Source organism: Cebidichthys violaceus, unplaced genomic scaffold (assembly GCF_023349555.1).
Source record: "Cebidichthys violaceus isolate CVI_PGR_0920_01 unplaced genomic scaffold, fCebVio1.0.p SCAF_5, whole genome shotgun sequence".
Classification (NCBI taxonomy): Eukaryota; Metazoa; Chordata; class Actinopteri; order Perciformes; family Stichaeidae; genus Cebidichthys; species Cebidichthys violaceus.
In genome coordinates this window covers 3913209-3929624 of record NW_027176705.1, presented here as the reverse complement: position 1 = coordinate 3929624, position 16416 = coordinate 3913209, and the positions used below count along the sequence as shown (strand labels likewise).

Genomic DNA, 16416 nt, shown 5'->3' with positions numbered 1-16416 from the left:
GTATTCTTTTCTCTGGATATCTGGAAACAGATACTATTTTTCGGAAATATTTCAGTGAAATGAATATTGGCAATGACAACAATGATGTGTAGGCTTACCAGCAAAAAAACATGATGTCAATGATCAGTACTGTGACTCTGGATTGATTCATCCCTTATCTGTCCAACAGCTCCTGCTCTCTTAAGCTTGAAAATACCTCCTCCTCCTGTGTTTCTCTCTTTTGTGGAACCCCACTCACCCGAGTCTATTCTGTCTTTTCTGTCAGTCTATTCTGACTTCTCATGGTGCAGTCCTGTTTTATTCAACTGAGACATTTAATCTTGGTCATTCATTTCATGTGCATCTTGAACTGTTCATGCACCATGCTTTGGTGTGGCTGTGGCTCAGCTGTAGAGCAGGTCATCTTCCAATCAGAAGATCGGCGGGTTCAGTGTATGATAGCTAGTATGACTGGCTATTAGTTAATTAGTGCTGAGGAATACACTGGAGGAAAAAGGATCACCGATAATAACTTGGCTGCATCTTCACCCACGTTAACCTTAATGGGTTATTTGCATGAATCATACATTAGGCTAGAAGCAAAGCTAAAAGGAAAAAAAGGAAGAATATGCAATAGCCTAGTCAGTTAGAGATCAAAAGCAGTGGCAAGTGTACAGTGTGAAGCTCATACAAGGATAATATATATACACTAAACACTACCATCCTATAGTAGGTCAATAAGTGACGCATAATAACATCATACACCATGCTATCAGAGCCTGTATGGTCCAAAAAAAAACCTCTGATATTACATTTTTTTATTCTTTTCCCTGGATTTTTAGGAAATATTTCAGTGAAATGAACATTGGCAATGACAACAATGATGTGTAGGCTTACCAGCAAAAAAATATGATGTCAATGATCAATAATGTGGCTCTGGATTGATTCATCTCTTACTTGTCCAACAGCTCCTGCTCTCTTAAGCTTGAAAATGCCTCCTCTGGGGTCCAATGGATGATTTGCATGAATCATACATTGATTAGAAGAATATGGAGTAGTCTATCGTTAGAGATCATAAGCAGTGACAAGTGTACAGTGTGAATCTCATACATATATATATATATATACTATACACTGCCATCCTATAGTAGGTCACCGCTTTGAGTGGTTGGAAGGCTAAAAGGCACTTTACAAATTCAAGTCCATTTACTATCTCACCCAGTCTTGACTATTATAATAATACATCCTGAGCCTGAACACACACACACACACACACACACACACACACACACACACACACACACACACACACACACACACACACACTTACAGAAAGAAGAAAGAAAGAAATTAATCTGTGTAAAAGAAGGACTTAATTTAAAACCTAAAAAGGACCAGATGGACTCTTGCCTATAGAACTGAAAAATCGGTAATCTCAGTAACACCATAGGCTACTTTTCTTCCTTATTGAGAATGTAAGCTATATTATGCTAAAACGGATTATTGTAACGTTAGGCCTACTTTTACATTTTCACTGCATGACATTTGGGAATGCATTATTTCTACGTTTTGGTATTGCTACTTCTTTATTATCATAGTGCGCTTGTGTTGAGACGCTGCGAGGTGAAACCAATGGGTCAGCGTCTCACGTGGTCATGTGTCACTCACGAGCCGATACAGGAAGTGCTTGGCAGCTGCTGGCAAGCTAAACAATCGCAATGAACGTACGAGTAACATAGCGAATAGAAAGTGTCTCCGTGTCATATTAGTAGTCAATTAATGTGGATCCCGCCAGACTACGCAAAAAAACGAATGTTACCGAAATGGAAAGAGCAGTCAGATTCATCATTTTGTCGGTCATTTTCTCTGTATCGCAGGTAAGTTAACGGACGATTATTAGAACTGAAACTGAACTGGGTATGCGTCACCAACTGACGGGCCTTATAGCTGGACTAACCGTCGAAAAACACGTCAGCTACCACTGCTGTTAACTGTCTACATGTTATTCTGAGTATGTAGTCAACACACTGCTAATATGTGGAACAGAAGTACCGTGTTGATCGGGGAACCCGAGAGACAAACGGCTGCTGTCGGTGAGCTAGCGTTAGCCCGACCGTTGGTCAGTTAAGCCTCAGCTAGTGGGGTTCAAACTGGCAACAGCTCTCAAATTTAAGTTATACAAATTTAAGTTATACACCCCACGTGTTGGCCGTTAAAATCTAATTTAGCTTACATGGCATTAAGTTATATAGTTTAATTTCAGCCGAAAGTGATTTTAACAACGTCCCCTACTACGTCATCAACAAGGAAGTATTTTACATATTTATTTCAGGAGTGAGAGATCATGACATATACAGACTTATTGATCACTGAGGCCCTGTATGATCACAGAGCAGTTATTGTACAGTATGTATGTGTCACTGCGCTAACTATACATTAAAATGTAAAATGCCATTGATATTACTGGGTTGGGGTAGGGTATTTTCTTCAATATTTTGAATGTGTGGAACTCAAAAGAATAACATTTCTAAGAATAACATTTCTTGCCCGACAGATAAACTGCCAAGAGGCCATCTTGCGCGTTTCAAATGAAAGTATAAATAAGGAGTACTGTATCGTCCACAATCACTCCTGGACCCCCCTGTCACAAACCCTCGATACTGCTGTAAGTTCTTCAAACCTTTTCAAGCACTATTCTACTGTTAATTATTAGTATTAGGAAAGGAAAATAACTCTGACTTTTATTGACATATTAAGCCTTTTTTCCATTTTCTGTCTGTATTTGTTTTATTTTTAATATGTTATTAATTATATTTCCTTCTATAAGTGGTTACCTGCTTAAGTGGCCAGTGGACAAAATTAAGATGAACTTAAAAATGTAAAATTTCAAAACGTCACTGTTGGGACTTAAAGAATGTTCTGTTCTAGTCACTGAAAGCTAGGCAGCTGCCTCCATAAAGTTTGTGACCTCGTGTTGAACCTTTTCCACAATAGCTATCTCAGCTGTGTGTCTTTAGCATCTTCTAGTGACCTTTTGTCAAGGGAGGTAGTAAATTTGTTGTGCACGTCAGTATTTATGCATTCTTACCGAGAGGCTATGGTGTTAAGGATCGGGGCTGATTTGAGACCGTGACGTCTTCCCATGTTAGGATAAGATGACATTTACAGAACAAAGTTCAAACGAGGTCCAGACCTTGACTAAATCATTCTGCTTCAAAGCCTTTGTATGTGTTATCTGATTTTATACCCGGTGCCGAGTAATATTTTTCTAGCAGTCACTTATACAACCAATATTTTTAACCTGGTGGCTGTTGATTAACACCCACAATTGTGTGACTTCTCCTATGTTTCCCAAAGTTATGATGGGGAAAGCTCTAGGAAACTCTCCACCTATCCTACTCACTATTATTGTGTTCACTTTCTCAGATGCAGTATCCACTGGTGAATATGACCGCCACGGTGCTGTGTAACACCTCCGGGGTCAGTCCGGATGTGGTAAAGGGCAAAGCGTTGGTGGTGATGAGAGGGGACTGTGAGTTCAGCCAGAAAGCTCTGGTTGCTCAGAATCTTGGAGCTAAAACTTTGCTCATTGCCAGCAACACGTTATTGGTAGGACATTTACACCAAACTGTATTTTGTCAGTTGAATGTGATTTGATATTTCCGTAATATTTCAGGTGTTTTAATTATCTACTAACTCTCATGGAGGACCATAATCTTTTTGTTTTATTGTTGATCTGTACGTGATCTTAATACTAACGTCCAGATGTACGAATGTAACATGTAAGATGCACATGCAGAAGTGATTCAGAAATAAGGAAGTGACACACGATACCAGTGGTGTGGATGTGGGGATTTTCAATTTTCTTGTTTCCTGACATGATTGGTTTACTCTGTCATCTTGTTCATACTTGTTGTTTGACCATATAACATGCATAAGATGACTCACCTAGAGCTAGACAAGAAATTCTAAACAACTGCATTTATGAAAATGTCTTTACTACTTCTCTGCTTTTCAGATCACTCCATCAGCCAATGAGTCAGAGTACGCAAAGATCCATATTCCTCTGGCTCTCATGAGGTACAGGGACTTCCTTGATGCACAGGAGGTCAGTCCTTACTTTTCATTCTTGGTACCGCCCCTCTTATAAAGGTCAATTTGATGAAGAACGTAAAAGTTTCTTTTTAAATGTTTAATCTTTATGTATGTCTTCAGGTGTTTGGTGAAGGCATGCAGGTGAAACTTTATGCTCCGCCTCACTCAAAGATTGATGCGAGCATTGCAGTCATGCTACTGATTGCCATTGTCACAGTCGCCTTGGGCGGCTTCTGGAGCGGGGCGTGTGAGAGGTGGGACATTGCAGCTTCACGCACAGTCCATCTATACATATTAATTCAATCAAACGAGAGCACATATTTGCAGAAAATATAGTTGCTGCATCGTTAGCAGTGTTTCCCACCAAATTAGATTCTATTAGTGGAGGTTTATGGGGGGGTTAGATGGTAAAATGGGTCGCTTAATTTACTTGGGATGGGCAGGGGGTGGCTTGCCAAGTAAAATCTATCTTTGGGACACACTGGTTAGTATGCAGTGACGATGTAATTAAGTGTCAATGTGAATGTATTATTAACTGAAATGTCAACATACAGTAGATGCCATTGTCAACAAGCAACACATACTTTCCCAAAGGTCATATTTATTGCAGTGCCATTATATCACATTGAATGCAACTGTATGGTCCACTCTCTGAGTATGAGTATTGGATGCTGGTCTTTTTTTCCCCTAAGAACCACCAGTTTTATAAACTGTCTGAGATCAATTTGATAAAATCAAATGTTTTTCTGTTTTTGGCAGAGACCGGTTGAAGGGTGATGTTGCAGGGGGAGGAGGGGGAGAGAGCAGAGCAGACAGCGGAGAGCTTTTCCTGTACTCTCCTCTCAAAGTAGTCATCTTTGTTGCCCTGATGTGTGGGATGCTGGTTCTCATGTACTTCTTCTACAACGTCCTTGGTAAGTGACAAAATACTGCTCTTATGTACTCCGAAGGAGTCAATGCTTGAAGTGGAAAAAGAAGTAGCAGCACTCCCTTTATTCACATGTTGGCTTGTGTATCGGCCGGTATCAGCAATGTCTTGCTACTTTTTCATTTTTATTTATTACTTCTGGTCATAACCAGTGGTGTTTTTTATTGCTATATTATTATACCTGGCCTATGCAGCTTCTATAGTAGGCCTGTAATACTCCAAGTATATTCCAACGGAAACATTATAGCATGAAGGTGGTATGTTTTTACATTTACCCAAAGTGTTAATACTTGAAGTGCTTTCCTGTGTTATTTGTAGTCTATGGTATCGTACGATAGAATGGAATCAACACCAGCCAGTCAGTCAGGTGTGCATGCTGAGCTGAGGCGTGTGAGCTATTGATTCAGGTTTTAGAAGCAATGTCCCTCTTAAGATGCTCGCACATATACGCAGAGCAGGATTAAGAGACACATTCATATTAATAACTGACTAAAAGATACAAGGACATATTGGGTTTGATAATCCTCCCCCACGAACATTTGAAGGGTTTTGACTTAAACTATGCAATTGTACATCATGGACCATTATTATAGATAACTGTGTACTCGTGGGTATCTACCGGCCCGCTTCGAGTACTGGAAGGAGGAGGAGTGATTATATCTGAAGTTATGTTAATGTGATCTGTGTTTCTTTTTCCCCCAGTTTACGTCATTATTGTTATATTCTGCCTTGCGTCTGCCTCTGCACTCTTCAGCTGTCTGGATGCAGTGATGGAAAAAATTGGTTGTGGCACTGGGAGGTATGAGCATTACTCTTTAAATAATCTAAACACACACACACACACACATTCCACTGCTGTTGGGGGAAACTATGAAATAGATAATTGTATGATTTAGACCCGCAGACAGTGTTCTAACTTCACAAAAATGAATAACATAAAAACAACAATTTCAGCCAGATGTATCAATACTACCTGATGATCGGCTCAGGATAAGTGAACATGTGTGAATGTTTGACTGCTTTTCCTGGTTTCTCCATAATTTCAGTAACGCATCTAAACAAGACGGACATTATGGTCATAGTGTGTCGGCATGTCTGTCTCTGAATCACACCCTGGCAGACAAACTGCTGAAAGTCTTTATTTATCTGTCTGTGTCTTTTTCTAGCTTCTCCATCCGAAGTTACAACTTCTCTGTGAGGTCTCTCATACTGGCTGCTGTGTGTATTAGCATTGCTGTGGTCTGGGGCGTCTACAGGAATGAAGACAGGTACTGTGAGGGGAAAACACACAACACAAAACACACAACCATAACACACTCAAGCACGGCTGAGCCACCGTCACAGAGGACTGTTTTGCTGGTGAAGCAGGAAATGCTTATTAGTTAAAATGATCTGGTAAACACTCACATTGCAGCAGCAGCAGCATTGCTTTTAACATTGCATCACCCAAGTCAGTGTTAGTTTTTAAAGTATCTTTATAGCTTATTATTAAACTCACCAGAAGGCTGACTGTAGGACTTTTTATTTATAGTAGATGATATTTTATTTTCAGCCTACCTGTCACAATGTCCTTAAGATGACTTGTCTGTGTTGCTGTTTTGATCTTATTCAGTCAGCTTAGTCTGAGTGACAACCAAAAAAACATTTGAAGTCAAAGTCTCAGAAATATCAAACATATGACTTCAAAATCAATTGTCCTTCATTCATATTGCTCTTGGCTTTGTGTCATGATTGTAGCAGAATTTTCTTTCGCAGGGTGTTTTTATTGGGTGTAACTAGACGCCGTATCCTTTAGTAGAGCTAGACTGTTCTTGTTAAAGTTAAAAACACACATGCTCAAGTTAACACACAAGGTAAAAGAACTTTTTTATTTGTCCTTTGTAGTTGGATCTGGATCTTGCAGGACCTCCTTGGCATTGCTTTCTGCCTCAACTTCATGAAGACCATTTCTCTGTCCAACTTCAAGGTACCTCTTCACAGCCAGAAGTATTTAATACGTATTGTCTTCTGTCACTAGCATGTCACATGCTGTCCCATTGTACCAGATATTGTTGTCAATGCTGATAAAGCAGTGTTGAAATGTTCAAATAAATGTTTTTCTCACTTCTGGAATTAATCTTAGATTGGTTTTTTTCTCCATAATGACATAGATCTGTGTGATTCTGCTGAGCCTCCTGCTTGTGTATGACGTCTTCTTCGTTTTCATTACTCCTTTCTTCACCAAGGTATGAGTATATGTTTTTATTTAGTTGAATTTTCTCAGGGTTGCAGCAGTAGGGTTTTTCACAAACTTAACTGCCACTTATATGTTCACCTCTTTGTTGTCCCAAGGTGTGTTTACGTCCAGTTAACATATTTCACATGTGCACAAAAGCTTAATTTAAGTGAAGAAGTGATGCCATACACACAGCTGCACACTGACACTTAATGTCATTGAATAGGAGATGTTTTTGCAGCTCGGGTGTTTCATGGCAGTTTTACAAATGGACGAGTAACATAATAAGAATGCTTGGCATCTCTTCTCTGTCACAGAATGGAGTCAGCATTATGGTGCAGGTTGCCCTGGGCCCGGACGCATCGGGAGAGAAGGTTAGTCCTCCTGCACTGCTTCTTCCTTCTAAGGGGAACTTCACCAAATCGATCAGGCATCTTCAAAATATTTTTAAAATCATCAGATTCCACATTCTGTCTTTTCATTGTTTTTCCATGAGATTTTAAATAGTTGAAAAAATATTAACAGACAGCCTATTGTTGTACATTAGTTTAAATATCTGGATCTATGACAGAAAGATATGCTAGATATTTATAGGAAATCACAATTTTTTTAATCCAACTCAGGCACTTTTATGCTGACCTAGGAATGTTTTTGAGTGCTAATATCCTACATTTGTTCACTTTATTGGGAGACTGAAGAAACATGGTTCCATGAGTGAATTCAATTGAAGGAGTGAATGTGTGTTCAAGAAGAGCAGTGTGCAAGAGTTCACCTAAGTCCCGGAGAACAATGTAAAACCTAAGCTTGGTGGAGTTCCCTTTTCCCTTCGTACTGTCTTCAGCTTTACTACTTACGGTGGACTGATTGACTAACTGTGCGTTGGGGTTGGGTGGGCTCTGTCGTAGACGCAAAGTAACATGGTGGAGGTCCCCGCTGAACCCCAGGCCCCCTCTGAGAAAGTAAGGCCTGACTTGTTAACCTCCCACTCCCACTCCCCAAGCTCTGTATTGGGCCTTTTTCTTTTGTTTTGTATATTATTCTATAAACACACATGGACTCCCCAGATACATCAAAAATAAAATGTATCTAACAGGAGAAAAAAAAACAAAGCAAGCATTCTTTCAACTAAAAGTGTAAAACATAATATATAATAATGTACTGGATAATATTGTACCCACAATTTTTTCTTGGTCGTGTGTATTAGGCTTGTACTACGGTTTACCAGAGTATGTCAAAATCCCGACTCTATGATTTTCAATACTGTCATAAATATAGATGCTCCACTTCTTATAATGCTGAATTGATGTGACAATTGCAGTACACAGAATGCGCCACCAGAGGTCGGTCTCTAGCAGAGAAAGATGGCGGCCCTGATCGGGGATAATTTGGGTTTAGTCTTCTTTCAACTGCAGTCACTGTTTAAAGCCACAGACATCAACCCATTCAGCCCGCCCAAGCCTAATGTGATCTAGTCTATAATGTTTATTACATTCTTGGTTGTTATCCTACTTATGAAAATGTTCACGCGAGATATACACAATACTTTTACCTTACCTCTTTACAAAAGTGAAACGTGAAGCAAAGGAATGAAACACACACGTCAGACTCTCCCATGATTGTCAGGTCAAGTCACATGATTTGTATTTTGAACACGGCAGTTCTGCTCAAGCTGAATCGGTGTCTGAGCAATGTTTTTGTGTTGTATTTGGCCGTCAGGGTGTCCCATTCTTTTGTTTTATAGAAATGTTTCTGTATTTATATTCCATTTGAAAGCATTGTTTTATGACTATTGTAAGGGTTTTTGCTCCTCGGTTATTTTTGGAATGTTGAGCCATTGTTGGATAACTGAAGCAAGACTTTTCCTGCAGCATAGCTTATGGTCTCAAGCAATACACACCAATTTGATATTAAGTAAAGAGTCAGATTGAGTCAGTGTAACACAATGTAGAGCTCATTGTATTTGGTTGCATACAACACTATAATTCAGCTATCACACTTTATGTTTATAGACATGTAAAATGTTTTTCCTTCTCAGCTGCCAGTGGTCATGCGTGTCCCACGGTTCTCAGCTTGGGCTCAGAACCTGTGTGGGATGCAGTTCTCCATTCTGGGCTACGGAGATATCATTGTTCCAGGTGAGTTAAAAGTATCACAGACAGTGTTTAAACACAGCAGGTAAATAATGATGTGTAGAGTTCACACAGGCAGTGTGGCCCAGGTCTCATGTGTTGCTTTCTTTTTGCTTTAAAAGTACCAAAACAAACTATGTTAATAAAAATAAAAAAGCAGAAATACAAATAGCAGCGTTGAGAAGTAATAAATAAAGGCAACATTTATGGTGTGATGACTCAACCTCTGCATCCTCATTGGTCCAACAGGTCTCCTGGTGGCCTACTGCAGCAGATTTGATGTTTGGATCAACAGCAGCAGGAAGATCTACTTTGTCTGCTGCTGCATAGGTACATCACAGTTCAACTGTAATTGTATTAATATATCTCCATTGTTGATACTGTAAGAAGATATATATATATATATATATATATATATATATATATATATATATATATGTATATATATATATATATATATATGTATATATATATATATATATGTATATATGTATATATATATATATATATATATATGTATATATATATATGTGTATATATGTATATATATGTATATATATATATATATATATATATATATATATATATATATATATATATCTATATATATATATATATATATATATATATATATATCTATCAGAAGATATTTTGTGAGAGTCTTTTTAATACCTCTACTGAGCATGTTTGAGGTTGATTTAGTCTCTCTTCTTCTGTGCTTGTGTTTGTCCGTCTCTTTCTTGTAGCCTATCTGCTGGGAATGATCGTGACGTTTGCTGTGATGCTGCTGTCGGGGATGGGCCAGCCCGCACTACTCTACCTGGTGCCCTTCACCCTGATAACCTCCGCCGTGGTGGCTGGGTGCAGGGGAGAGATGAAGCAGTTCTGGGCTGGAACCACCTATGAGGTGAGAAGACCGGTGAGAGAGAGTTTAAAGTTATTCTATACAGCTTTGGGCACTTCCTGTGGGACTTTGTGTGTTCATACAGGTTTTTAGTGTATTTCTGAAGAACTTCACTCTACGTTTATCTGTGACGTACATTTTTCATGATACTAAAGTCAACACAGACGGCACTGTTCCAAAGATGTTCCTGAAGTACACAGTCGAGGCTTATTAACAAGTCATATGCTCACTGCTACTCACTAGGAGCATATTGTTAATATTTACTTATACAAACAAGGTGTACAAGCTTTAGTGCCGAGCTGCCTGTGCACAACATAATTGGCTGTTCAGCCATTTCCTGTTCTGCTCTGAGGGTTTGTGGCTTCATTATTGCAGACTTTCTGCAGAGCAAGATGGTTTTTTTCTCTTTCTGCTTATGTTTTAAACAAAACAGTAAAGATGTAGCTACAGCTACATCGTAGCTTTCATCATTGCCAGTTTGTCATGCAGGTGAACTGAGGTTAAGCCGTTTATTGAATGGCAGCCTCAAGGACCGGTAGAAGTTTAAATCGTAGGCGCTGCTGTCTTTTATTGACTGCATGGTCCACAGCATGAATCTGATGTTATGAATGCAGTTTTTAATGTGAGGCATGTTTTCTTTTTTTTACTATTTGCCCCTTTTTGAATCTAACCCTAATTTGACATCAGCTCAGCTCTCTGCAGCTCGAGGTACTGAGTAAACACTCCAGCATCACTACACTGTCATTACACTTACTGTAATTCAGGCTTGCACTGCAGACATTCCTGTGAGTCACCCACTTGCAGTGTATTGACTGACTCTATTCCAAGATGTTGTGCTGTCTTTGAAGAACCGAATGTAATCGGCAATGGAAAGACATCTGTTTTCTACATGCTCCTTTAGCCCGGCATGTGCTGTGGCGGTGTGTGTGTGTCACACCCATTCATTACCATTTGGTGACGTCTCCCACAATGAGTTAAGGACATGTTATGATAATTAAGAATATAAGAATAAAGAAATGTGTGTAAAAGAGAAAAAATAGAGTCAAATATTAAGCAGTGTATCTTAACAAATTTAAAGCAAAGAAAAACGTAATTTAAGTAACGCACTTAATTCTAAGGAAAATAAAGTGTTTTCATGTGCAACTAGCATGAACTGAATCAATCAAACTGACTTAATATAGTACGTTTGTAGTTTAACAAAAATCCTGCAAAATACTTTGAAGTTCTGAACATTTCTCACCTCGAGGTCCTAGGTTGCATGGATGTGTCGTATGAATATGCTCGTCTTTTTATGTGAGAGACAGAAAAAAGAGCAGGAAAGAGATAATTCTGACCTGGCTTCATCTTCACCAGGTCTTGGACTCATCAAGGGAACCTTTGCTGCCAGGTTTGCTTCCCTCCAACCCAGACCTCACCCCTACATCTCTCACGCCATGTTTATAGTGTTGCTTACTGCGATGCCTTCAGCTTTTCTTCAGGGCTTCTTTTAGTCCCCTTTTATCTTTTTTTTTGTTGGACATTTTAACCCCTGAGTTCCAGGGTCAATGTGATATTTAAAGACACAACCGATCGAATGCCTTTTTAAAATACAAAGAACCTGGAGGACCTACCTTTGGACAGTACATAGTTTTGCATTAACTCACCACTAGGTGTCTCTAGTTGATTGAAAATAATCGAAAATGTCTGAAGAGCTTCTCATCAACACCCCTTGTGTTAAAGCCATGGCCCTGGAATACCATTAACGTCCTCTCATTATTTAATTTTGTTTGTTTTATCATTCTCTTTTTCCACTCATCCATCTTTTCCAACCAGCAGGAATTAATACTTGCATCCCTCCATCCTTCACACAGTTACCTACATGTCTGCATGTTGCTTGCAGTTATTGGGACCAGGATGTGTTCTCTCTGTGGCTTGCTATATGTACAATGTCCAGCCCGTCTGGTGTTGTACATGCAGTATGCTTTGCAAATTAAACTTCCTAAAATCTTTTCGTCTGTCAATTGTATGTGATAAACAAAAACAAAACTGAATTCTTTCTTTTCTTTAGAGGGAAGAACCGACTGCTCTGTGGAAAGACAAATATGCTGACATAGAGGGTTGAGAATGCTCCCTACCTACCGCTGGATGCTTTTTCAAAACATTTTAATATTACATTTGCAGAGCGAGGGAACACATGTTATTGATCAACAGATTCTTTAAACTGTACGTGTTCATTTGTCTGCTGCAAATGGCTAGAAGGTTAATAAATATTATGTTGGCTTGTTTAGTGCCTGAGAGGTTTGTTAGGCTCACGTTCAGAAGACTGTAATGACTTTGCCTTTTGTGATGATTGCATATGACAAAATGAGGAAGCACTTTATAATATTCAGCTTGACAGTTGTTTCATCGGGGGTGGGGGGTTAAATTAGTTGTAGCCTCAATATGATACATTTTTGATAACTGTTTTGGGGTTTCTGTGTAACCTGTTTGTATGATGTGATTTCTTTCATCGCCTTATATTAAAGTGAACTTATATATAATGTTGTATGTGTATTGTGTTCCTTGTTGAAACTTCCACACGGATGCTTCACGACACACAATCACTCAAGCAGTGACTTATTGCTCTGTTCCACGCAGCTATTATTGAGTGTACAAACTGTGAGGAAAGATGGCTTATTAAACGACTTGTGGGGCCTTTTATGTTCTGTGAGGTAGCCGGTGGCCAGACGGTTCAAGCATCAATCAATAGGCTCTTTGAATTAATTCTGCAACAAAGGATGTCGACGGTGTGTAGAGGATAAAACAGTTGGTACAATGCCATCTCTGAAACAGTTAAATGAAGACCATCAGATCACTGTCTGTGTCTCATAGACTTAGTGCTAAGGAGCTCATTGAAAACAGTTTTTTTTTTAAATTTTATAAATATGTTGAATGTAAAATGGTAAAAGGCCTTTATTGTCTGGAGGAGGCGCATGATCCCTCCAACCAGGCTTCTGAAGTCTTTGACGTCTACAGTCCTCATTAGATACACTCTAAAGCAGGGGTCTTCAATGTTTTTCAGTTCAAGGATCCCAAACTGATAGAGAGATGGAGCAGGGACCCCCTACTATATTGTATACAATTGTGTTTTATATTAAACTGGGCCTAGTGCCATGTATAAACATACCTTGTTATTGTGCATTCAATACTAAGCTATTCAAGTAATACACAGGTTCATATATTCATGTTTTTATTTGAAACATCTGCAAGGTACAGTGAGTAAGGTGGCCGTGCCACTGCCATTTATAAACATACCTTGTCAACTGATACCAATGCCAATATCAACATTGTCAATTGCATGATAATCATGCATACAAGCTATTCAAATTGACGTTTTTATTTTAAACATGAATGTGGAAACGAAAATGAGTGATGGCCTATTAGTGCGACTGCCATGCATAAACATACCTGTTATCTTGCATACAATACTGAACTATTAAAATAATGGACAGATTCATGTTTGGGGAAAGAAAAAAACATTTAAAATGTGGAAAAAAGAAAAAAAAATTGTCTCATCAACCAAAAATTTCGCGACCCCCCCTGCAGTACCTCCGCGGACACCCTAGGGGACGCGGAGCCCCTGTTGAAGACCTCTGCTCTAAATCACGCAGTTGTGTTATAATTGCATTGCATTTTTTTTAATCAATCAATTTTTTTGTCCTATATGATAAGCATGAGGAAAAAAATACTTAACTGACAGCTATGACATATTCTGTAGGAATGTTCTTTACTCCGAACACTAAATATCTCCTTTGTGCCATGACTCATTCGTGAATGATATAATATTAATGGTTAATTTATGAAGGCTTTTTATACCAGTTGAAGCCAGTCATAACACGTTTAGTTAACTAGGTTAAAACTAAATGTAGGTGCTTGTCTTGTTATCTGCTTGAATAACACGTTATACATGTAGGTAAATATTAATAAATGTTTATGGTTTCTCACTTTCTGTCAGGTGCTAAAGTCTGCAGTTATATATGTCAATAAATCATTAATAAAGGATATTTATAATAATCAAGTCTGCAAATGTAAAAGTTGTTATATATTACTTGGATTTCGGTCTAGGTGTCTGCAAATCTTCCATTGGAGGGTAATTTTATTTTTAACTTTTATTTAATTTAATTTAATTAATTTCTTAGTTTATTTTTAACGTATCCAACTGTCTCACTGAGCTTTCTGTTGTTGTTATTATTGTCTTGTTTTTGCTGCTTTGACTATCAAAGCATTTTGTGAACTCTGTTTTTAAAGGTGCTATATAAATACAGTTATTATGATTATTATTATTATTATTATTATTATTATTAAGGGTACATAGGAGGTGATCTTGCTGATGAATTAAAGAGTTGTAAAAAAAAATGAGGATTAAAACAACCCACAACATTGTTCTTCTAAATTACTTCTGTATGATTTTTTTCAAAAAGCCATTCAATTTAAAGCCATTAGTAATATAAGTATTTAAGTAAGGGTACCTTATCATAAAGGGGAACCATGCTTTGTTATCTTAGAGCCATTCACCATGTTATCAGTCAGACAGGCTGAACAAGTGAGACAGGACGAGGGAAGTTGAAACAATGTATCTCTTTGCTGGCTGTTTGTCATTATTAGGAACTAAAACAAAGCGCACATGTGGCCGCTGGCTCCGCCTCGGCCACGTGACAGCGTGCGGGCTGACTCAGCCAGCTCGTCACGCCGCGTCAGTCTGGAGTCGCACAATTATGAAAAAGCAACCTTCCGCTGGAGCTGCAGCCGAAGCGGATCTCTCCAACGTCCACCGGGCTTTCCTTCCAAGGCTAACAGAGAGCACCGCCGATAGATGGATAAGAGCCACCACGCAGCGCTTCCTGAGTCTCAACGGTGAAGAGAATGGTAGGTGATCCGATCTTTAGTCAGTGGACCACCGTCCCTCTGGGGTTTATGGACCGTCGTGACTGATCGGTGGTTTTGAGTGGCAGGTCCCCCCCCCCCCTATGCATGCTGCCTCCTGTCTGTCAGACACCCAGCCGGTCGCATTTTGCCGTGTTTGCCTGTCTGTCTGACTGTACTGTTAAAACACGGTGACTTCTAAGTGAAGTGAACAACGCTGTCTTGGCTGGAAAAACACCCCAAAAACCACACACGGGCGTAACGTTGACGTTAGCTAGCTAAATAGCTAGCTCGCTAGCGCTGAATGCTAACGTACTTAACGGAAGCTAACTAGCTCCTGGTAGCTCCGGTAGCGTCGTTTTTTTGCCCTGAAACGACGGAGACAGAGACTCTCCTCACCAGACAAACAACAACCAGACAATAGAGTGCACTTCAGAGCAGCTGGCACTAGTTTGAGACACATGTCTACCGGATGTCTCTGATGTCGGACAAGACACGCTGTCACTGCCAGTAACAAGTCAATGCCGCCTTGAGAGGCTGCCAAGTCCGTTTAGTTAGTCCTCTGTACGCCCACTCGTGACTGCGTACTGTCTGATGAGGAGTGAACTGTTTATTTGGCTTCAGACATTGTCTCAACGTTTGTGTTTGTTTAGTATAACTTTTCCTCTTCCTCTTCGGGATGAGCACGGCCTTCATCTTTTCAATAATGAGTTCCTGTCTAGTCTTCTCTGGAGAAGGTGACATGTAGCCAAAGTCAATATTATTGTTATTACACAGTGTGAAAACGAGGCAATATTGACTAAATCAATTATCGTAATATACCCAGTGCTGATGCAAGTTTAGATTTGGAACGAGCGGCCGTGGACTAAACCTTTTATCATGTATATGTCAATTCGGATAATGATATTTATGTATGTTGCCGATATCCTTTTATTAGCTGAGACGACCAGAGCAGCCGTTGCTTTTTTTGCCTCAGTGCAGAGCTGAGTTATTTCCCACAGTGCTGGCCTGCAGTCACATGCCCCAGCTTACATGATTGAGACTTCTGTGCTGCTGCTCTGAGCAGTCTAATGAACTAATGCTGATGCATCAATACAGGTCTGGTTCATCAGAGCAGCCAGCTTGATTTGATCTTCATCATCAATCGGTAATAGAGCTTCGTTACTGCAAGTCACAGTAGCTGGTTGAACTGGTCATCAGCTCGGGCTTTAGTGCTCTTTGAGTTGATAGAAAATGGTCTTGCATCACTTTATGGTGCTCCAGAATAGATTCTAGCAGTACTTGT

The 16416-nt window shown here is 39.3% G+C and overlaps 2 protein-coding genes across 6 annotated transcripts in view; both read left to right on the top strand.

The window, feature by feature from the left end:
* Positions 1-1660: 1660 nt before the first annotated feature.
* LOC137887464 (signal peptide peptidase-like 2A) lies at positions 1661-12769 on the top strand. Of its 5 annotated transcripts, none has more exons than XM_068730487.1 (17): positions 1661-1856; positions 2534-2644; positions 3406-3588; positions 3998-4087; positions 4195-4328; positions 4834-4988; positions 5705-5801; positions 6169-6270; positions 6887-6968; positions 7153-7227; positions 7535-7591; positions 8123-8176; positions 9253-9352; positions 9596-9676; positions 10093-10253; positions 11604-11637; positions 12298-12769. In XM_068730487.1, the coding sequence occupies exons 1-17, from the start codon at positions 1803-1805 to the stop codon at positions 12336-12338; spliced, it is 1611 nt and encodes a 536-aa protein (XP_068586588.1). In that variant the 5' UTR covers positions 1661-1802; the 3' UTR covers positions 12339-12769. The 5 variants fall into 5 exon arrangements, with proteins under 5 accessions (XP_068586588.1, XP_068586587.1, XP_068586591.1 ...); XM_068730486.1 differs by having other exon boundaries at positions 10093-10265; XM_068730490.1 differs by lacking the exon at positions 8123-8176 and having other exon boundaries at positions 10093-10265.
* A 2215-nt stretch (positions 12770-14984) lies between these two features.
* The window catches only part of LOC137887270 (transient receptor potential cation channel subfamily M member 7-like), a 22004-nt gene continuing 20572 nt past the window's right edge, over positions 14985-16416 (top strand). The window contains exon 1 of the mRNA XM_068730108.1: positions 14985-15134. Coding sequence (XP_068586209.1) covers positions 15132-15134 — 3 coding nt within the window. The 5' untranslated portion in view covers positions 14985-15131. The remainder of the gene's footprint in view (positions 15135-16416) is intronic.

Excerpts from the sequence above, each read along its gene's own strand:
- LOC137887464 (XM_068730486.1), top strand. The coding sequence starts at position 1,803 with ATGGAAAGAGCAGTCAGATTCATCATTTTGTCGGTCATTTTCTCTGTA. Across the intron at positions 4,088-4,194 it reads ACTTCCTTGATGCACAGGAG|GTGTTTGGTGAAGGCATGCA; the intron begins GTCAGTCCTTAC and ends GTATGTCTTCAG. Across the intron at positions 9,353-9,595 it reads CGGAGATATCATTGTTCCAG|GTCTCCTGGTGGCCTACTGC; the intron begins GTGAGTTAAAAG and ends TTGGTCCAACAG.